The 23,098-nt window shown below is 50.4% G+C and overlaps 1 protein-coding gene across 1 annotated transcript; it reads right to left on the bottom strand.

Moving 5' to 3' along the window:
- Positions 1-1,756: 1,756 nt before the first annotated feature.
- RNPEP (arginyl aminopeptidase) lies at positions 1,757-22,262 on the bottom strand. The gene is made up of 11 exons (XM_019492555.2): positions 21,849-22,262; positions 18,933-19,073; positions 15,321-15,472; positions 11,514-11,630; positions 11,112-11,347; positions 9,117-9,230; positions 7,407-7,519; positions 5,750-5,858; positions 4,194-4,418; positions 2,897-3,039; positions 1,757-2,092 (listed from the first exon to the last, which is right to left on the bottom strand). The coding sequence occupies exons 1-11, from the start codon at positions 22,245-22,247 to the stop codon at positions 1,928-1,930; spliced, it is 1,914 nt and encodes a 637-aa protein (XP_019348100.2). The 5' UTR covers positions 22,248-22,262; the 3' UTR covers positions 1,757-1,927.
- Between the last annotated feature and the right edge of the window lie 836 nt (positions 22,263-23,098).

Raw genomic sequence — 23,098 nt, 5'->3', positions numbered from 1 at the left:
ACAAATTACATCAGTTCATGCCGCTGCACATGCAGCTTGTTGCAGGACAAGATATCCCACACCTGGCAAACTGCCTTTGCCCAGCCCCTCCCAGATCTTCAGCCAGGGAGAGCTGGCAGTCTTACCAGGTGGGCTGGTGGCATGAGGGAGCAGCAGGGGCAGCATAGAGGCCTGGCGGAAAGCCAGAGCAATGCTCTGGATGGCCCAGCCTCCAATTTTGCTGGTGCAGGCTTGTTTTGTGTGCGTTGTGCCTCTTTTTTTTCCTAGAACTTTTTTTTTGCTACTGGAAAACCTCAGTAGCAAATTTTGCCACCACATGCATGTTTTAATGTCCACTGTGTACAGTTTGTGGTGCCACAAAAAAAGTTCGTGGCACCATAAACCACACGCCCCTGCTCATCTGGATGTAGCCACATGCTCCATTTTGCTTCACTGAGAGCTGGGGCATCTCTGCCCAGAGCGCAAGGAGTGTTTGGTGCCCAGCCAGAGAACCAGCCGTAAATCCATGAAGCAGGACAAGAGGGGACCATACCAATCTGGACCAGCACAGAAACTGTATCCAGGCTGCTTGCTTCTGGGTGAGGGGAGCAGGCAGGAGAGGACTGGGGCTTGTGTCACTAAATGATTTGCACCGCTGCAGCGATAGACTCCTCCTGGCTTTGTCAGTGGTGCATGGACAGAGCCTATGACTCAGCCCGGGCAGGAAGTTCAGCCCACCGCCAGTCCTTCCCCCTGCAGATCACTCCACCCTGCACACACCCATCTTCCCCTGCAAACCAGTACACGTCTCCAAACCAGACAGCCCTGGCACAGGCCTTGCTCCCCTCTGACAACTTTGGCCATGCCCCCTCAGGGCATGGCCAAAGGAAAGCAAAACGCTGGGCAGGCACCTCCAGCACAAAGAAGCAGCCCTGGCCAAGAGCCAATGCCCAGACAGGAGCGATAAACCCACCCTGAGAAACAATTCTGCTCCCCCGCTCTCCCTGCAGAAAGGCAGTAAGACCCCCTGCTGCTGCCCAGAGCTCCAGCCAGCTTTCAGAGGCTCAAAGCTTGGCACTGTCTTCACCACACAGGCAAGGGAGTCCAATGGCCTGGCTTTGGGGCATAGGTCAGACACTGTGCCACTGGAAGGCAAGTGCCTCAGCCTCATCAGCAGATACAAGATGCCAGGCCAGAGCAGCAGGGCAGGGGCTGCATAAGCTGGGGCCCAGCCCAGCTGGTGAAGAGGCAGAAGGACCCTGCCTGAGGAGGCACTGTATTTACATCTCCCCTCTCCTCCAGTAGAAGAGAGAAACCCTCCTTCCCTCCCCAGTGCAGCAGCTGCTCAGACAGCACTGGGGCTCCGGGCTGGCAAAGGTGCACATGGCCTGTGCTATAGCTCTTTCTCCCACAGCCCAAACTCTGCTCAGATGTGACAGGCTTGCACACCCTGAGCAAGGCTCAGGCATGCATGGGGCCCATCAACAACATCAATGCCCGGCAGCAGCCACGGCTGTGACTGCACAGCCAAGACCAACAAGGCCCTTCCAGGTCACAGCCTTAAGCTCCAAATAGTGAGCATGCCCACCAAGACTTGGTCACAGGCTGGAAAAAAACTGCCGGCATCTTATACAAGCCCCTCGATGCCAGATCATTGCAGACTGCGTGGGCTGGGATCCGGTGCCCAGCCAGCCCAGGCTGAAGTCTGAGCATTCAGGGTTTATTTTTCACATGAAGATGGAGTCCCCAGAGACCTGAAGGAGAAAGAGGACAGATACAAATTACAAAGTATTTAATAAGCCAAGTCTGCGCATCAAGCCACAGAATCAGCACCAGCTGTGGAACAGACTTCGCACCAACACGGAGGCTCTGGACCCTCAGTGTGAATGGAGCGGAGCCAATGCAGAGACCACAGGCCTCGCTGCCCAGGCCCCTCAGAAGTGAGCCCCTAGCTGCCAGCAGGCTCCAGGCCCAGGATCTTCTTGACGTAGTTCTGGACATTCACATGAAGCTGCGGAGCCGTGGCTGAGAAGGTCTCCGTGGCCAGCACCCGGGCCGACTCAGAGCCGCTCCACATGGACCGGTAGAGGGGGAGGGTGTACTTCTGCTTCCCCTGCAAGTACAAATGGCAAATAAAGTCCAGTCCACTCTGCTGCAGAGCCCCCAGGGTGCTGGTACAGCCCTCAGAGGAGCAGCCGCTCCTCAGAACAGCTCCCCATTTCCTGTGCTTTAACATACCCCCAGCTCCTCCCACTAGCCCCACTTTGGACTGAAATCCCTGGGGCTGAGCCTTGGCCATGCAGGCTACAGATGACCAAAACTACCTACACGGGCTGAGCATGTGTGCATATGCACACTCTGGTTGAGTCAGCTTTTCCCATTCAACAGTTGGTGATAGCGCTAACAGCCAGCCGGGGAGAGCAGAGGAACAAACAGCGTCTACACGGGGGCAGAGCCCCTTGGCTAAGCCTGATCATGAGAGCTGTGGTGCAGGCCTGGAGGAGTGGGGAGCAGGCAGCACTTGGGGGCACAGCACACATGGCCGTGGAAGCCCCTGCTCATGGGGATTATTGTTCAAACACCCTGCTGCACAGGGCGAGGAAGTGCAGCGCTGAATTCCAGCTGCCCCCTGGTCTCGTCCACGCTGCACAGCTGCACTGCCAGCTACTCTGGCCCTCACACAACCGGTTTCCTTTTCTGGCCTTGACTCAACAGGATGTTTCAGTGCCTGCTTTAAACTTTAAGCATTTTCCATCCCCCAGGCAGGACTGGATTGAGTGAAGTACTTTGGTGTCTGCCTAACATAAGGCACAGGCAGCCAAGCCCAGGCGAAGGGCAGTGTTCTGCTGTCACCACCCGCTGCACCCCTCACCAGAGCCTCCTGGTCCCATGGAGTGAGCCACATGGCATCACAAACCTGGCTGTGCAGAAAGTCCTTGACTTTTCCATACTCGGCCTCATGGTTGTTCTTGAGGACGATCTGGCACCAGCGGAGGCGCAGCTCAGCATTCTGTGCCTGGGAGATCTTTGGGTACTTCTCGCTCAGCTGGTCCACATTCCCTGGGGAAGGAGTTGTTCGTCAGTGCTGCAGAGCTCAGGCGCATGGGACCTAAGGGCCCAAGTCCCCAGGGGTGCCATGGGGACGTGGCAGCCAGAACAAGCTGGAAGCACTGCTAGTTGTCACATAAGCCCTGACGTGGCTTGGGTGCAAGACATATTCAGCAAAGCTATGGCAACAGAGCCCAATTCTGTGCACCCTCCCTTTGCTTTGGGTGGCAATTTAATATAGCACAGCCCCAACACACACAGAAGAAGCATTTCCTCCATATTCTTTGCCATTAACAGCCCAGGACTCTGATCAGAGACAAAAAAGCAGCAATGGTCATTCTCCAGCTCCTGGCAGCCAGTGGTTCCAGTACAATCCCTCTGTGCCAAAGCAACACACATTCTGCAGGCTGTAGTGACTCTACCCTGAAGGGCAGACTGTCATGGTCCAAGTCTGGCAAGAAACCTTCAGTTAAATGATGAGCAAAACTGAGTTACAGGGCACAGAGGCTGTTCCACAGGCTGAACAGGGCTCTGAGCAATGATTTGGGCTCTATGTTGCATTTTGGGGAGTCATGTGATTTCAACCCCTTGCCAATTGGGGTACCTGCAGCATGTCAACTGCACAATGCTACTACAGGGCAAGCCAAAGGGCATCTATGCATGCACGATGCAAGGCTGAGATCAACAGGGTTGAAGAACTGGGCAGCACCTGGCATTCCCCATTCACATCATGGGAAGGGGCCTACAGGCAGTGGTGAGGAAAGGGTGGTGCTGGCAGGTACAGCAGCCCATGCAGACTTGTGTTCAAGGATCCTGGCCAGGAAGTGAGGCCTTAGCCCACCCCACTTGGTTACTGTACAGACAGAGGCCTCCCAAAAGCAAAGACCAGCCACTAGATTTCCACTGTGGCACAGATCAGCTGAACTGCAGCAGCACATGCCCTCCCCTCATGTATCCTTGCTGCAGGAGACCAGAAGCACAGTGCTGAGCACACACCCCACCTCCATGGCTAGCCTGGGAAACACTGGTAAGCATCCAGCTGGGGCTAGTACACAGAACAAGTGGGCTTAATATAAGACCAGATGACTGAGGTCCCTGCCTTCCTCCACCCAACTCCCCCTGGCTGGACCTGACACATGCCCTGCTCAGAGGTCACATGTTCTTACCATCCGGCAAAGGTGATTTCTGCAAGACTTTATCCAGGAAGTGTACCAGCTGATATGTCTTCCAGGCAGAGATGTCCACAGCCTTAACTGCCTCCATGTCCAAGCTGCTGGCTGCCCACAGTTCTGCCAGGTCCTCTGCTGGCTTCATCAGCACATCTCCGGGTGAGAGGTCAGGAAGGTATGGGGGCCAGCCGGGGGTGTTCAGCCAACGATCAAACTCAAAGCCTGTGCAGGGAAGGAGAGAAGCAGCAGGGTCAGGTTTTGGACTCCAGACTGGATGCCAACTTCCAGAATAAAGAACCCAGTCCAACAGAGCAGGACTCAGCCCTCCATCAGGGCCCTGAGGGACCACCAAGCAGCAAAGCCAGCAGGAACCAGCAATCAAGAGATCTAATTCCAAGCTCTGGCCCTAGAGCACAAGTCTGCTCCATAGGTTGGCACCAATAAGGCTGTGCAATTTTGCCACATGGCGACGATGGCTCAGTGCTGAGCTTACAAACAACGCTTCGATGGAGCCCAACATGCTCAGCTCCCTACCCCCTCCCCATAACAAAAGACACCACAGGCCGGATGCTGGCTTCAGGCACATGCATCCCTGATGACTTTGGTGGGCTCTGCACACGCTATGGAGCACCAGGCAGCTAAGAGCTTGGGTACTGCTCACCTTAATTGCCCCAGAGCTACTCAGGAAAGAGGAACTGTGAAGATTGAGTCTGGGCTGAGCCACCTGTGGAGGAAGCCTAAGATGCAGCAGGTGAGCATGCAGCACTGGATGCAAGAGCAAATAGTTAGTGTGCACCAGGCAGCCCAACAGGCCAATAGTAGGAACTTGATGTCATCAGTGGTAAGGGAAGGGAGACATGCCTAGGAGCCAAGCTTAGTCGGTCAAGTTCAGTCAGTCACAGTCAAATGGGACCACAAGGACCTCTCAGGGCTACATGTGTAAGTCAGGGGTGGCCAACATGCAGCACGGGTGCCACAAGCAGCATGGATAGCCTCTGTGTGTGGTACACAGCAGATCAGGGAAGGCACAGGCCACCCACGGAAGATAAGGTAGGAAGCAGAAAGCAGAGCACCAGGGCAGGGCAGGGAGCAGAGGAAGGAGATCAGACTGGTACTCGGGGAGGGCACAGGGCATAATTTGTGGCACGTCTGTTGCCCCCCCCCCAGGACTTGGTCTTCTGCTGAAGCAGGCAGACAGCTCCACCTCAGTGACACTCCACGCCCAGTCCCAAGGTTTCTTTGTAATCTGGAGCACAGAAATGTACTATTCTATATAAAAATGATCCTGGGAGAAGGAGGCTGGCTAGCCAGCTCAGCCAGTGCTGCTGTGCCGGTTGGGAAAGGCCAAGCCCTGGAGCAGGGCAGACCTGAACAAGCTGCGGCAAGTGAGCCCTATTCTGAGGTTTGCTGCTGTCTGCCTGGACAGAAGCACTAGGAGCAAAAAATGCCCCCCTGCACAGGGCAGGAGACACGAGACTTGACAGAGCCCATCAGCAAACTCAATGAGCCAGGATGCCCCTCCCTGCCCTGCAGCCTGGGGTGCCAGTGCTGACCTGGGATGGAGTCCACGCCTTTCTTCTTCAGGTCTGGGAAGTACTCCAGGAAGAAGTTTAGGGCATCATCAGCCATGATGCTCTGGAACTTGAACTGGTTCACGTAGGCCTGTGGGGAAGAGTGGTCAGAGCGACACTGCATGCAGACTCACATGCACAGGGCTGGCTTGGCCCACGGGACTCAAGGATTTACCTCCAAGCCTGTGTCCCCCTGCTCCCAGTGTGTGGTCAGTTCCAGCTCCTCTCTGCTTGCACTGCACGGCTTTTGGTTGGGGCTTCAGGGCATACTCAACAAAGGGAGTCTTTGCCCTGGACCCAAGGTGGGAGCAGTGGGGTTGGAAGGTGTGAAGATCACCAGCAGCTTCCCATCCTGCTGCAGCTGGTTGGCTTGGAAACCCGGTATTTCCCCCAACCCCCACCCCATGTGCTGGCAGCTGTGACTGCAGGGCACTTGGCTGGGGATAAGGGCGTTCAACCACTGCAGGCAGTGCGTGTGCTCTGCAGCTTCTTCGGCTCCAGGGGCCCTGCAAGTGGACCCAAGGCAGGCAGCAGCACCCATATGAGGCTCAGTGTGGCCTAGTCAGCTGTCATGTCCACCCCCACAGTTCTCTGCCAGGGAGCTGCGGCTAGACCAGTGCACTATAGCCTGCTTGATAACCAACATCTTTGGTTTCTCCTTCTTCTGTTTCTTCATATGCAGGCTCTTCTCTACTCCTGGCCCTTTATGCTCTGCCACTGGCTCCTGCCTGTACCCCATTCTGCCTCCAAAATCTTTCCCTTGGCTCTATATCTTCATGACTGATGCTTGAGCATTGCACAGGCATCAGCTACCTGGGCACTACATCCCCAGGTGGGGCTAGGCTCTTCTCCCACTTCCACAGACACAAATAAATCAGCCCAAAAGGCCTTGCCATGTGTCCTAGAGCAGTCACTGTCAGAGCTGGAATCCTAGCAGACTCATCCCCTGCTCCTAGCCCCAAGTTAAGATTACAATAACAAGATCCCCTCACCTTAATCACTGACCTGTAAGCCTGGACTGTAAGGCAGTCTGTAAGTTGTGAGGATGCATGGCAGAAAAGCAAACTCACACAGCCTGGGCCCTGGTGCCTTTAGCAGTAATTCCCCATTGCCTGCTGACCTGGCCCTGTGTTCACTGGATGTTCAGAGCCAGCCAGCTGAAGCTCACGGGCAACACCACATACAGAGTGTGCCCAGAGGGATGGCGCACCAATGCTGGAACACTCCTAGCCATGGGCTCCACCTCCTATTAGCTCTGCGCACCTGCAACTTCACACTGTAGCTTTTTTCAAACATGGCTTGCACAACTCATTGAGATGTCACCCACAGTTTGCTTGGAGTGCTGGAGTAACCTGAATGTTACTAGCGGTCCACTGCCAGGAATTATGATCTATTTGGGGATCCCCATGTAACAGGAGGGTCCTTCTCCAAGGCAGAAGGAACAGGTTTTGTCTGGGGGAGTGTAGTGCCATTTCTAGACTTTGTAAGTACCAAGAGCCTGTGATGCTGTCCACCATGCACCAGCAACAATAGAGGGAACCTTGCTAACAGCATGTTGGAAGTGTGCTGGCCTGCTCCCAGGCGCTCTACAACCCTGCACAGCGCTGCCACTGACAGAAACTCAGCCAGCATGTGGTACCTGCAAGAAGGTATCAAATTTGCTCTGATCTCCCACGAGGTGCGCCAGGTAGGACACGAAACAGTATCCCTTCTCGTAGGGGGTTTCATTGTAGGTGTCATCAGGGTCGACGCCTGGCATTCAAGAACACAACAGAGGTGCAAGCTTTAACACACAGAGCACTGCTCAAAAGAACTGATGACCCCAGCTGCTTTGTGACTTCCAGCATTTGACACCAAAAGCCAGAAGTGAGGAGCAGGCAGCAGTGGTCAATGACCATCCTGATCTACCCTATTTCCAATCCTGATCATTTTGTTAGACACATGAAGACACATAGACAGTGCTGTGAACTGTGGTTTCCCCCTGCTCATTCACTGTCTTTCATCCAACTACAATCTGCAGAAGTCAGACGCGATGATCTAATAGGCCCCTTCTGAACCTAACGTCTATGAAATTATGAGATCTGATTTCTTTGTTTGGGAGGTACAACCTGACTGCACTCTGACATGGTGCACAATAAGGCTTAGCATCTCATAGTTATATTAAAAAAACATGGAGGGGGCATGGGGAAGAAAACAGGAAGCAGAAATCAGAAGAAGATTAAACCCACATGATCAGAGTGAAATACAAAAGGGATCTTGGTTCCAAACATTAAGAAGCGCTGCTGCTTTACTTGGAGCTCCAAGATGGCAAAGCTTCCTAACCTCAGACCCTGCAGACACTTCATTGCTTTGTGAAAGCTGGCATGCTCTTTTGCAGGTGCATGAAATATTGATCTTGGAGTTATTAAAGCTCAGCTTGCTAATGACACAGTCGGCAGCTGCCTGTGATGAAGCACTTGGCAGCCGCAAGGCAGTTAGCACGAAGGTCCTTGTGGCTACAGAAAGCTTCGTTCTAATAAAGTCAAATACACAGAGGTGGGCATTTGGAGAGAGGGTTTCTGCTCGCATGCCTCCAAAAATTCAGGCATCTCTGAGGGCAGTGCCAGCACCCAAACATTACTGCTCACTTTTAAAGCCCTCCAGACCTGCATTTAACTGCCTGACTTGAAATGCTGACCCTTCGATGCCCAGCCTGTTCCTTTGAAATTGCTGGCAAAGATACTGAGTGTTTGATGCCACCTGTAGCTCTCTATAAATACTATTATCGCTAATTAGGGCTTTCATGCTAAACCAGTGATGCTCAACCTTTCAGCCATCTGACCTAGATGAGGGCTGTGGGGCCAGTCTATAGGCTGGATCCCTCATGGGGTTGGCCCCATGTCCCTCTACCAATCAGGCTCTCCCCCAGTCTAGCACATGGCACCATGCTATCCAGCCTGCCAGGGTCCTTATGGGTCTGGAAATTTGGCAGCATGGAGCAGGAATTAACACTGTCACTGCTCACCCACTGACAATTTCTGAACCCTTGGGAAGCCAAGTGAGAGGGATGACATGGCTCCATGGTTCAGATCTTGTTCCCTGAACTGGGGGTGGAGCATCCCTGGGCTAAACAACAGCAAGAGGACTAGAAAATACTGATGCACAATAGCCCCACACAGTACCCAATTCACAGGGCAGCAATATAGTCCCAACACATACTCATGTACTATGTTCTCAACCATTACTATTGAGACAAAATTGGATTCCAAGCTATTATCTGGGTTAAACATACTAGCCATGAGTACAGCACCCATATGTCCACCCTCTCCAGTGCTGTCAAGGTACTGGAAGACCCAGTGCTGTCACAGACCTGGTTCAATCTTCACTCTAAGCTTGTTTAATGGGTGATCTTCTCCAGTGTTATCCATGTGCTGTCGTAGCAAGGCCCTTCCCGTTGTTGCTTCTAGGCAAGTATAGGCAGCACCTGATGCAAAGACAAACAGACAAGCACTTGGTACTAATGCAGTGTGCAGCCATCCAGTCCAAACCATCCTATTACTTTTCTCTATCAGTTATCTCTGCTTCACAGACTACAAGGAAAGTAAGGGGATCACTTATCTCTGCTTCACAGACTACAAGGAAAGTAAGGGGATCACTGGTATCAGAGCAGACATGATGCTACCTCTGAGGCAAGAGGAAGGAAAAATAATGCAGGGAGATGAAGCATGGTAGGGGCATGGCTCTTGCTTACTCACAAGAGGTAGAGAAGCTGTAAAGCAAGAGCCAGAGTCTGCTTCATCTATTAGGCATGTAAGTGGATACAGGCACCTAAGTGTTGTTCTATTCAGCACTGCCTGAGTCCCTGAAAAACTGTTAATGCAAACAGTGGTGGGTCCTCCTCTTCACTGCTTTACATGCCTCAATTTTAAATGTATGATGATGGTGTGTTACATCCTTAGACCAGCAGTTACAACCTACACCCACAAAAAGGAGAAGCATTCATGAATTTACAGAACTTGAGCAGGGTGGGACAAAAATCGCACTTAAGTGTCTGAATCCACTTAAATATCCAGTAGCTAGAACAGAATCTGGTCCCTTGGGGAGTTCTGCCCTGCTGTTTCAGGCTCAGAGGCTAAAACTCAAGAACAAGCTCTGCACAGCCTCTCTCTTGGGAATGCAGCTCTCCTCACCTCTTCAAGGCTGCCTTTAGTATTACCACCAGCAGCAAGAACTATTTGGGAATATCTTTTATTGGATCAATTCTATAGCTGGGAGAGATGCTAGATAAGCTTCCAGGCACAAAAAAGCCATTCCTCAGGTCTGGATTTTGTACCCGACAGCTGTCTGACATCTCTCCCAACTAGACTACTGGGCCAATAAAAGACATTACTAAACAAACTCTGCTTGCATATTCCATGGACCAGCCTGGCTGCAACAACATTTAAAATCTCTAAACAAATAACCCCAAATGCTGACCTACAGACCCTGCCTATTGCATTACACTGAGAACACAGCAAATAGGGTGAACTCCCCCACTAAGGCTGCAGCATGCTCTGAAACCAGCGTTTGGGGAAGTGCTTACAAGTCATGTGCTCCATTCACACATGAAGCCACAGCTGACAGGGCTATGGCCTTGTCCTCGGGCAGCACGGCTGCTTTTCTTCAAAGAAGACTGTAAAGGTAGGAGCAAGGGTGTCTGTGCAGAGCTACTCTTAATTATTTCAGATTCATAAGCCAGGGTTCACACTGTAAAAGTGAATGCGAAGCCTGCTCTGCCCTGGCTTTGGCAGCTGGCTTGCAGCAGGTCTCCAGATATGCACTCACCAAATGCCTGGCCCCTGATTAAAAGCAGATGAAGCTTCATTATAGAGAATTTTTCTTCCAGGGGCTCACATGGCATTTGAGTGACGTTAATCCAACAGTTTTAAACTGTCTGAATTAAAAATATGTTGGTTCCCATCTCAGTGGGTTTCACTTCCTGGTTGTCTGGGTTTTGTCACTATGTCCATTCTCTGGTGCCTAAAGGCAGATGAGACTGAAACTTTTAAGTATACAGAAGTATACAGAATAAAAGGGGAAAAAGTATCTGAAAACAAGAAGGTTAACACTCTGCCCACCCTTCCTCTTAGCGTGTCTCCATTAAGAAGGCACTTAAACAATTCTATTGCTTTTTAGAGGGTGTAGGAGCTAGAATAGCACTGAGCTGGCAAATTCAGATGCAACTCTGCAGTCACACGTGCAGTCACCCCCCTATCTGCACTGAGAAGTAGTGAAGTCAGCGGGCCCCTGTGGGGCAGGGTTCTTCCTACAAAAATCAAGTGGCAGCCCAGAGCATTGCTGCCTTTGGTCGGGGCAGGGTGCTCACCAAACACCACAGTGGAGATCCTTCTCTGCGCGTACATGGTGAAGCCCTCATTCAGCCAGAACTCCCCCCAGTTGGCATTGGTGACCAAGTTGCCAAACCAGCTGTGGGAGATTTCGTGGATGATGACATCCACCAGGGAGCGGTCTCCAGCCAACAGGCAGGGGGTCACGAAGGTGATGCAGGGGTTCTCCATCCCACCAAAGGGGAACGACGGCGGCATGAACAGAATGTCGTACCTATCAAAGAAATGCTAAGAGGTCAGTAAGGAGCCATCTCCTTCCTGTTGGGAGACCCTGAACAACTCTCCCTCCCCAGCCCTGATGCATGCTGGCCAAACATGACACTGGAAACAGCCCCAGATATATCAAGGCATCCTGGTGACTTCTGGCCAGGTGAGCCTACCTGCCCCAAACATATGGTCCAAATAGCTTCTCCCCAACCACCAGGAACTCTTCAATCACGCCGTCATACTCCTTCTTAGCTGCCTCAATCAGACATGGCTCAGCCCAGACATGGCTCCTACGGAGAGCAAAGAAAGAGCCCTGAACACAACAGATATGAGGAGAGGCTCAGTTCAGACTGAAAGGCCAAGGTGATGACCAGGCACATGCTACATCATTCTGCTAGCACAGCAGTGTCAACACCTTATGTAAGGTAGCTGTTCTGGCTGAACAAGGTATAGACACAGCTAGGCTGACAGAAGAGGGCTTCCGTCAGTGCAGATGATGCCATTCAGGGAACAGGGGGTGAAATGATAACTGGCAGAATTTTTTTTTGCAATCACCGTGTCTCCAGTGGCCAGCTCTGCTGGCAGAGTTGTAGTGACAGGGGCTCTGGAGCACAGACAGGCACTGCCTATGTCATGAACTGCTGCATGGTGCACTCATTAGGACAGCCAGTGCCAGTCAAGAGGCACCTAAAAACCAGCACTGGCTCTGGCCCACCCTCTTCCTCACTTCATACCCTTTAACTGTGCAAACTTCCTTCTGCTCAGTCCCTTGCATGTTAGTAAACACCTTCTTTTCCAGAGAGATCAATGAAACAGTGATCCTCACTCTACAGAAGTGGTGCTAGATATACAAGGTGAAGTAACAAAACACCAAGAGGAAATGGGATGCTTATAAGGTGCCAGCTACTGAGATCCTGTTACCAGTTCTATGCACATGACTTTTACATGAAAAGGGATGGGTCAAGTTCCTTGCATCTAGATTGTTCTCAGTGGTGACAGATGACAAGGAGCAATGGTCTCAAGTTACAGCAAGGGAGGTTTAAGTTAGATATTAGGAAAAACTCTCTCACTAGGAGGGTGGTGAATCACTGGAACAGGTTACCCAGAGAGGTGGTGGAAGCTCCATCCTTGGAGGTTTTTAAGGTCCAGCTCAACAAAGCCCTGGCTGGGATGATCTAGTTGGGGATGATCCTGCTTTGAGCAGGGGGTTGGACTAGATGACCTCCTGAGGTCCTTTCCAATCCTAATTTTCTATGATTCTAAGTTGACTCTAGTCCTTTAATGGGATTCATGTTGCCGCGGCGCACAGCTATTAGAATTCTCTGTGCAAATTGTATCCTCCACATTTTAGCCATACCAAATGCATGTGATCCATGGAAGGGAGTTTCCAAAAATGCAAAAGGACCCTTTAAAACCTTTCATGTGATGTCAAGGTCTCCAAAAACCCTTCGGAAAAGGTGTGTAAGGAAGGGGCTTCTAGAGCATTGAGTCCAGTCCTCTTCCCCCCCGCACACACACTTTGAAAAAGAGGAGATTCCTTGCTAGCACCTTTTTACTCTCTGTGACAGTCACTGTTTAGAGACCTACAGCAAACTTCATCAGTGCTAAGCAGCTTGGGACCTTGAGTATGCAGTGACCACAGGCTGTGTAGACTGATCTAAGCCAGCTTCAAACTACCCAGCTGGGCCCTGTTAGCAGTGCAGTCGCGGTACATGGAATTCAGGGAGAGTTAACTGCTTGCGGATTTTGAAGCTCATGTTGAGCTCTGTGTCACTGCAGCTACACTATTAGCAGTAACCAAATTAGCTTGTTAAAAGTTAATGAAGGTATATGCATACAAGCTTCAGAGTAGCTATGCTCTGCAGTCCCTTCGGCACTCTGGCATCGTGCCTTCCAACCTTGCTGATGCACAGGGGGTTCCTCTATCACCTTCTGGTGCATTAAGGACAGCTTCCAATTCCAAATGAAACATACCTCTGAAGAGGCCTTGCCCCATCACTCGCTAGGCTACTGACCCATGGAGAACATTCATCTTCTCCAGAGTGCTGGCCTCAGTGCCCCTTTCCGCTGCACACCTACACAGTCCCATAGATATTACAACTCAGCAGTTTGCTACTATAGGAGGGAATGCATTTTGCTGAGCATGTAGAATTGGAGTGTTTAAACTGTTAATGGACTTTTACCTTAGCCCTCTGCCGGTTGATAACAGCACCGTTCCAAAGAAAAACAAAAGTCAGGCAATCAATGAAGCTAACGTGATATTTATCACCCGTGGGCACTCTCGATCTTTAGTAACAAGCAAACAAGGTCTGAAGTCAGATCAAATGATCTCATTGTCCTTTCTGGCCTTAAGATCCATGAATAAGAAAATAAGAACTGGCATTTACTAGGCCAGGCCCGTGGTCCATCTTGCCCAGTCTTCAGTCTCATACAGTGGCAGAGAGTGGATGCTGAAAGGGAGAGTGAACAGGGTATGACCAGGGTTTTCCCCTGTTCCTCTCCCACTTGCACATTTAAGGTCTAGGAAGTTCTGATTCAGAGACTGTACCCTTAACTCCTGCGTTCAAAACCTTCTAATGCACCCTTCCTCCAAGAATGTGTCCAATCACTTTTTGAAGCTGGTTAAACTGTCTATTTGTGGTGAAACCCCATCTTGTGGCAATGAATTCCACATTTTAATGATAGGCTGCATAAAAAAATATTTTTTATTCAACTTGCTGTCTACTCATTTCATGTAATGACCCCAGCTATTGTTTGAGATACTAAACAGGGATTTATTTACTATTTTGTAAACCCTTATCGTGTCCCCCCTCAAGCATCACTTTTCCAAACTGAACAGGCCTAATCTCTTTAGTCTCTCCTCATATGGAAGCCCTTCCATACCACTAATCATCCCTGTTGTCCTTCTCTGGCCCTTCTCTAGTTCTTTTATATCCTTTTTGAGGTGTGCAGACCAGAATTGGGGACAAAATTCAACGTGTAGATGCATCATAAATTTATAAAGGGGCATCATGATACTTCCCATTTTGTTTACACTTCCCTTCTTAAAAAACCCTAACATTTTGTTGCCTTTATAATGGCTGCTGGGCACTGAGATAAATCTATGAACAAAGTAAGACAACTTGGGGAAAGAAAAAAAATAGCAGTGTATTTGTCTGAAGCAGGTAGGCACTATCTTGTGACCTGTCAAGGATTCAACAGTAACAGTTTGAAGAGCCCTCTGGGTAGATTAGTTTGGGGGGATGTATTCAAAGTAACACAGGGAACTAGACAATAATACTCAGGGGTGCAATGCCTCCATGTGACTTTGAATACTTTCTACCTCACAACAAAGAGCCCCTTTGCATGGGAGAAAGACCATAATGTCACTGTAACCATGCAATAAGCTTCATTGTGAAAGCCATGTATACACACATAAGGAAGTGTAAAAATACATACTACTGTTCTTTGTTTCTGGCATTGTGACATCTCCCACCGAACTTTTGTTGGATTTCCTGGTAGCAATCCCCCCCCCCCAAAAAAAAAAGGCTTGTTGCGCCTGCATTACACTAATATACACAGGCCAGGCCATCCAGAGCAATTGTCTAGCTGCCAGCCAGACCTCTGTGCCACCCGACCTGTGCCCCTGCTGCTCCAGGCCACCAGGTAAGACTGCTGGAGCCAGCACCGGTGCAGGCCCCAGCCTGCAGCTCTCCCTGGCTCAAGAGCTGGCCAAGAGCTTGAAGGAGCTGACCATTGCAGGACAGTTTGTCCTGAAATGAAGTGCACATGCAGGGGAGTGCACTGCAGCAATTTGTCCCACTTCAAGTGCATGCCCCTGCATGTCTGGATGCAGCCTGAGAGCCTAAGGGAGGTTTCTCTGTTTCTAGTGATATACTCTGAGCAGGCAAGCCCTTCTCCCATAAACTACAACCAAGACAATAGCCCTTGCTGCACAGCTGGAAGCCTAAATCCCCTGACTAAAGAACACAGCCTCTTACCTTGGACCAACTTCAGCAGAAACAATGTCACCAATAACCAAAGCAATCAAGTAGGAGGGAATTGGCTGGGACATCTTGAAGATGAATGTGTTGTCTTTCTCCTGCTTCTCCCAGGTCGTAGCGCTCATCATAGCTGTGAAGCCCTCAGGGACCTGGCAAAAGAGACACCCATAAACAGGCTCCAGTAGATTGGGGGACAGATTAGGTTAATAGCTAGATTTCAATTAACTTATGGTTTACTGCAACAAGTATTTCTGAGCCATACTCAACCCTGCTGTTCTAGAGGTTTCTCAGGCATCACAGCCTGACAACGTACGAAAAGCACACAGATTTCTCCTGACAGACCGGGAGAGGCAAAAGCAGCAGCTGCCTGCAAACTAAAGTCAAAAGTGAAGCATTTCAAAGAAGACTGAAAAAGGCAAGGAACTAGAGAGTGCTCAGTTCTATCCAGGTCACAAGCCTTACCTTGGTAGGCCACTATGTTATAATATGGAAATAACCTAACATGGAGATAACCCTTTGTAGCCTGGCTCTTCACTGAACATGCAGGCCTGAAACTTGGATCATAGCCTGCTGCAGGGACACACTACAGCTCTAAGAACCAGCATCCTGATCCTCTGGAGGGGCCGAGGACACATGGCTCCCAATAGCTGCAACTGGGCTTGCAGCTGTTCTGTGCCTCAGAAACTCAGGTTGGTGCTTTTATGCAATTTAACCCTGGCCATTGCAGAGCCAGGGTCACAAGACATTGTAACAAGAAGGGAGCTAAGACACGAACACTACACAGCAGGTTCTTAGAGATGATCCTATCATCTCTCTTGCTCTGACTGCTTCACCTTATGACTGAGCAAAGTAACACTCCCTCCTGAATAGCAAGTATGCTGTGCAGGGTTCTTCCACCATAAAACTCAGAACAACAGTCTGTCAAGAAGAAAAGCTCACACTTCTTGGCTCTGAGCTAACTCCCACTCTCCTCTGGAAGAGGCCAGTATCACAGTACGACAGAAGTTTTGTTAGCAGCCGGCAGCCACCCCTGCCAAGCATCCAGAGCACGTGCACATCTATGTGCATTGGTGGCACTGTGTGGCTCCACTCAGCAGTGAAGCTGCCCAAGTGTGACGCGCACCCTGGGGAGGCACCAGCTGCTGAAGAGACCGTGACAGCCAAAGGCACAGGAGTGCCTACACGTGTCTTTGACAGCCCGGTGACAGCAGCAAACCTACCCTACCACACAGAAGTGCTATAACTGCCCAGAGAAGGGCATATCTGCCACCACAGAGGAGCTCTGGGAGTGGATGCATTCGGTGTTTTGCCAGCAGCACTGGACTTCTACCAGCCAAACAGTTTGGTACAGACTAGGCCTAAGCCAGCTGCACCAACAGATCCTGCCAGGAGGACAAGAGCTGCAGAAAGCTCTCCTTCCTGGTCAGTGCCAGCAAGTTTACAACAGCTCCAGGTGGCTGATTTGGAGTTATCCAAGCAGGAAAATATAGGCAATATTTTTCCGTTTATTTAAAAAAAAGCCAAAAAAACCCTGAAGGGCCTCTTTCTCCTGCAAAAACACTGCAGAAACCACAGCTTTGACAAAGCTGAGCTTTTCAGTCATAATCTCATATTCTCAGGAGTGTATAAAGAGAGTTGTTTGGAAGTACAGTGGTGTGCTCACATCACTGTCTGCATCACCATCACGTGAATATTTGTTCCTATCTATATAAAAGAGTAGTACTTAAGGGTCCCAATTCAGAATGGGCACAATGTGCCAGGTGCTGTATGTGCACAGAGAGACTCCTGCCCCAGAGGCCTCAGTATGAAGACAACACAAAGTGGGAGAGAAAGAAACCCTATCCTCATGTAACAGAAGTGACGTGCCCAAGATTACAAAAGAAGTCTAGGGCAGAAGTGGGAAAGGTGCGTAGTATAGTTCCATTGCAAACCCACCCTTCCTTTTCTCACCTCTCTTTATAAGCAAGATCTCTCATTAAATGCAAAAGTCCCTGCTATTGGTAGTGATCACTTAGGTTTCATGAGTATGTTGAGTTTTTTACTTTGTTAACAATCTGGAAATTGAAACCAATGGCTTCCAACTGGTGCCTCAACTGGCACTGTTCATCTATCAAGGTTTTGTACCGAAACACTGCATGCTGCTAGGCCCACCATGCCAACTTCACTTTTGGCCATTCAGGTTGCCCGATATGGATGCAACATGTACTCACTGGGGATGGTAAAGAACATTAATTGTACACTCAAGCCATGTACCATACTGGCTTGTACTTGTATAATTGCTGCCCTGGGGCATCCAAATAATTGAAAATTCATGAAACAAAGCAAGAGAGTCTCTGCTTGAAGGGGCTCATGATGGGACACAGAAAAAGCAATGCAGGACAACAGCACAGGTAGCAGAGTCTGCAACAAGCCTGCTGTCATGAAGCCAACTTTTGTATGTAGCCTGAAAAAAAAATACACAATTTATGCCATTTAATTTTTTACGTTGCAATCAAGAGCCAGAAAGGCCATTTTTTTGGATGTTCTTTCCACTAAAAAGTCAGGTCTTGAGTAGTGTAAGACCTTATAGCAGCAGATCCCAAGCTGCAGTAGTCTGTGAGGCCACGTTCAGCAGTCCACAGTTGTCCAGAGATTGCACTAGGCACTTCATAATTCTTCACATGCAAACACAAAACCCCCTATAAGCCAACAAAACTATTTCTCTAAATGCCTGGAGAAAGCAAGATGCCTCTATAGTCAACTCAAGTTAATTTGCCTATGGGATAATTTGCACTATAATTTAACTCACTGTTTTTCCTGTTCCCTAACAGCTCCCCCCAGTTTTCAATTCCTGATAATTTGCCACTACAGGATAACTTGGCATTATTTGCATTCCCCTTGGAATGCAAATTAATAAGAGTTCACTGCATTTTATAGGATCTGAGAGGCACTCATATTATCACGAGGGGAAAAAAGACAGAGGTATGTTAATGCTAACTTAGTTTCAGTTACCAATCAATAATTTGAATTATTGTTCAAAATTCAGCTCTACACACTCCAAATCCATTCCAACCCACAGGTCACGCAGCAAAAGCAAAAGTCATCAGATTTGACATTTGGGTTTCTAAAAGGTTAAAAAAAATATCAAAGAGAAAAATGCTTTTTTCCTTTCAAAATAAAAACGTCCCGGGCTCTCTCTAGTTCTCATTAAAAGATAAACAAAAATACTGTCCATGACCTGTCTTGGTGGTGGTGGTACTGAAGAGTATTTTTGGCAGAGCATCCTTCAAGAATGATGCAAAGTTAAAAGTGGGATTATTTGTCACAGAAAGAGTGGGAACAGCATGACACAGTGAAAAACCCACATTGAGAAATACTGGCCCCAATCCTTCTGGAAACTCTGCAAGAACCGAACTTTTGCAATGCCCTTGGTACTGGATGTGACAGACAAACGTTTCAGTGCTTCCCAGAATGTATTTCAATAAAGTTAGTTCTCTTCAAACAGCTTGCGAACAACTCTCCCTTGAACATTTATGGACTGACGCACCTGTGGTGAATGTTTAGCCCTATATGAGGTTTATACAGATGATCTCATTTGTGCCCTTATATCTTCCTAAGGGCATCGCTTACCTTTATTGTGGCTGAATATGTACTTTTAACTGCAGGGGTGTCAAAGCCAGGGAAAAAGGATCTATTCAGGACGGCCTGGCCTTGAGTGTACATATAGGGCTTCTGCTTCCCTGCTGTCTGCTCGGGAGTGAGCCAACAAACCTGATGAGAAACAAGAGACAGCTTTATGTGAGGGATGGGAAACTTTACCTGGATCCTTGCAGAATAGCTGCTCTTTGTGGCTGGAGTGTGAAAGCCAGGGAAAAAGGACCTGTTGAGCACAGGAAAGCCAGAAGTATAAAGGAAAGGCTTCTCCTTCTGAGTTGTTTGGAAAGAATCCAGCCAGGATATCTGCAGCAGCAGGCATAAGGAGAAGGAGGGTCAGTGAAATCAAACGAGACAGCAGGGATAGAAGTCAGAAGCATCGACCAAAACCACAAGGTAGGCCTCACTATGAAACAAACGGGGCATCCTCTCAAATTGTACTAGCACGGTGAACAAAAATGCAGCACATCCTCTTCAAAAAAAGAAACATGCTTGTGGCCAGCCACAGAACATCCAGTTATGTTCAGCTCTTGGCCTATTCAGGGAGTTGTCTTCAAAGCAAATGATGCGATTACCAAAAAGGAGTAATTATACCAGCTTAAAGCCATTTTATTCTAGAATAAACGTGCACATGGAGAGTTATAGCAGCACAACTGCACTGGTATTTCTCTACTACTATGTTTCCAGATATCATTTTCCCTGTGGTGATAAACTCCAATCTGATCAAGCTTTCCCCTGGGTGTATCTTATCTACAAAGGAGTGCTTTCCAGTACAGCTATCTCTATATACAGGTCACTCCTTAATGGATGTGCCACTTACAGCTAGTAACTAACAACTTCATCAGGAAAAACTTTTCCCTAGTGCAACCCTGGCCCAGCAGGGCAATAACAAGAGTATGGGGGAAAAGAGACAGGAAATGCATACCACTGACTGATGCAGATAAGCACCCCAGCTTAAATGTGCTCATTCCAGCAAGGTACAGCTGATTTTGTCCAGGAGGGAATGTGATGCCTCCACTAGAAATGTTTGCCAAGGGACAAGTTGGTTGGTGGGACTATATATCTATTCTGGCAAACCATTTCCAGAGTGGGAAAGCAGGTGCACCAAACACTTCAGCAAACCAAACAAGCACAACTTCTAGCAAGGGAAGTTATTTTGAGCTGGGCTTTGATTCCATGTTTTCCAGCATACAGCTAGAATAACAGTGCCAATATGGGACTGTGGAACAGAGATCAGAGTCTGGCCCAGGCAAGCTCGCAATCTTGGCCTGAATCTAAGAGGCTGGCACAAGTGAGGTGAGAGCAGGAAATAATCTCAAAAGCTTGCCTAAGTTTCCTCAGAGACCAACTGCTCAGTGGCTCAGGGCTGTGCAACCCCTTCAGGTTTTGTCCAGGTTGGACACAAAGGACTAACTTTGCAGGACGACTGCCTCAGAACATCAATACCTAGGGTCTGATGGGATAAAAACATCATGTGCCAAAAAAGCAACCAAGTTAGCAGTGACCACTGAACCTCCACAAAGAAGCACAGGTTGGACTGATTCCTTTCATTCCAGCCAGATCACCATGCCCAGCTGCTATGCTTTTATAGTCCACCTCTTTAGTCTGTTACGGTGGCTCTACAGCTTAATTATTATTAGCTCTTCTTTCATGAAAACTTTGAAGACCTTCCTTTAACTACTGAAACAGGAGTGTGTTGGGCAGGGAGGGGCCGAGCTAAGAGATCTGACAAAGTAGACTTGTTCTGCAAAGCAAAGGAGATGCTTACATTTTGACTCTTGACAGATTGGAGTCTAGCACTGATTTGCATTACTTAACACAGCAAGGAACAGAGCAATTATCAACGAGCAGGCCTCGCTTTCTGGAAGCAGATAATAACAGTGACCTGCTTCTCTGCCCATGGCAAAGATGGTGACTCAAACGTCCTTATGAAATATCCAGAGACTCAATTCCCCAGAAGAAGGCTGGAAGCAGAAAGCTTTCCAACGATCCCAACCAAGAAGGTAACAGGCTCCGCTTGGCGCAACATGATGCTCACGCCATTCAGTTCCAGGCCAGTTGGGCCTGTCCCCGATCCCTGCCTTTTGCTACAAACTAGGACTTCTGCACAGGGCAGGAAAGGCAGTCAGCCGAGTCCTACCCACACTCCACGCTGAGGCTGCCTCATCTGACAGGAAGGCTCAGGGGTAAGATAGGGAGATTTATTTTTTTTTAATATAATTTGTATCCAAGGCCCAATCAGCCCAAACTAACTCCAAACCCAGAAGTCCAGCACCATAAGGATCCCCTGGGATCCTTTGACCCTAGCTGACTTCCCGCCCTGGGGGCAGGGGGCTGGACTTGATGATCTTCGAGGTCCCTTCCAGCCCTAACATCTATGACAGGGGCGGGCAATTATTCCGGGTGAAGGGCCACTTACTGAGTTTTGCCAAGCCATCAAAGCCCGCATGACAGGCAGCCGGGGGCAGATCAATATTAATTTTATACATTTTTTTAGGGGCCCTGCGGGCCGGATGGACTGGCATCTTGCCCACCCCTGGTCTGTGGAATCTATGAATAAGTGGCCCTATTACCAGCAAACATCCTCCGCCCGCACCTAGGGCTTGAGATGTTCCCAAATCCTTTGGCAAGCATCCTCCGTGCAGGCCCGAGTCCGGAGGCACGGGGTTCGGATGCCCCGGGTTTTGCTGAAGCACCGGAAACTGAGCCCAGATGGGAGGCAGGGAGAAGGAGGGGGCACAGCACAGGACAGGACAGGACCCCGCTCTCCTGCTTCTCCCTGCTCTGAGGATGCAGCCCTGTGGGTTAGCAGACCTCCTGCCCGAAGGCCAGCATTTGCCAGGGCAGAGGCGGAGGAGGGAGGAAGGGGAGGGGAGGGCCAAGGGCGCTCACCCCCGGCCCGTCGCCCGTGCTGTAGGACACCTCCAGCGCCAGGCGCTCGCCGGCGCGCAGCGGCTCGGGCAGGGCGAGGTGCAGCGCGGAGCCGTAGCGGGCGAAGGGGCGGCTCTGGACGCGCAGCGGCTGCAGGTCGGGGCGGCCGTCCCGCGCCAGCGCCGCGCCGCGCACGGCCAGGCTGGGGTGCGCGTCCAGCACCACCTCGGCGGCGCCGTCCCGCGCGCAGCGCAGCTCCAGCCGGGCGCAGCCCTCCAGGCGGCCCGGGCCCGGCGGCGCGAAGGCGGCGCGCAGCGCCAGGTGCAGGTGCAGCAGCTCGAAGCTGTCGGCGCTGCAGGCGGACGCCACGTCCTGCAGCCGCCGCCCGCCCGCCGCCGCCGCCGCCTCCTCCATCGCCATCGCAGCCGGCCAGGGGAAGGGAAGGGAAAGAGGAAGGGGAAGGGCCGGGCCGCGGGGAGGAGGCGCGGAGCTGCCATTGGCTCGGCGGGCCGGGGCGGGGATGCGCGCTGCTGCCTCAGCCCTGTCCGCACCCGGGGCGGGCTGCTTCCCGCGGCCGGCGGGAGCCTCGCGGAGCTGTGCTCTGGGCTGGGGGGGGCCGCTGCTGCTTGACTCAGGGATGTAACCACTCGCCAAGTCTTACCCTGGCAGGTTACGATGTGCTGCATGCTTTGTTCGCAGTGCTAGTAGGACTGGAGAGGATGCCACGTGTGTTTCATAGCGTGCACCTGCTTTCCCGCTCTGGACACGGGTTCCCTCGTCTGTTTGTGCCCATTCGCTGTTATGGGATGACCCCTTTTTAGACCCCAAATTCGTCCTAGGCGAGATAAATTCACCCTGATGCAATGGGTGTGGGGGAAGTGCTGCTGCTTTGTGCGGCGCGGGCCAGAACAGAGTCTGTGCTGCGCGGGAAGGAAGTGTGGCCTGGTCGGGGGGACCGGGATGGACTTAGTTGTTTGCGTAGTTTCTAGGGTCAGAGGGGACCTGAACAGATCATCAAGTCCAACCCCCTGCCCTGGGCAGGATCATATCACCCCAAAGAGATATCTATCCAACCTCCTCTTGAAGACCCCCAGGGTAGGGGAGAGCACCACCTCCCTTGGGAGCCCGTTCCAGACCCTGGCAGCCCTAACCAGAAAGTAATGCCGCCTGATATCAAGCCTGAACCTGCTCTCAATCAATTTGCGGCCGTTATTCCATTTTGTGCGTGTTGCGCACAATGCGGATATTGTAACAAGTTCAGGGGACAAGCA

Source organism: Alligator mississippiensis, chromosome 14 (genome assembly GCF_030867095.1).
Source record: "Alligator mississippiensis isolate rAllMis1 chromosome 14, rAllMis1, whole genome shotgun sequence".
Taxonomy (NCBI): Eukaryota; Metazoa; Chordata; order Crocodylia; family Alligatoridae; genus Alligator; species Alligator mississippiensis.
The sequence above is the reverse complement of the archived record's forward strand: the minus strand, read 5'-3'. Positions and strand labels throughout refer to the sequence as shown.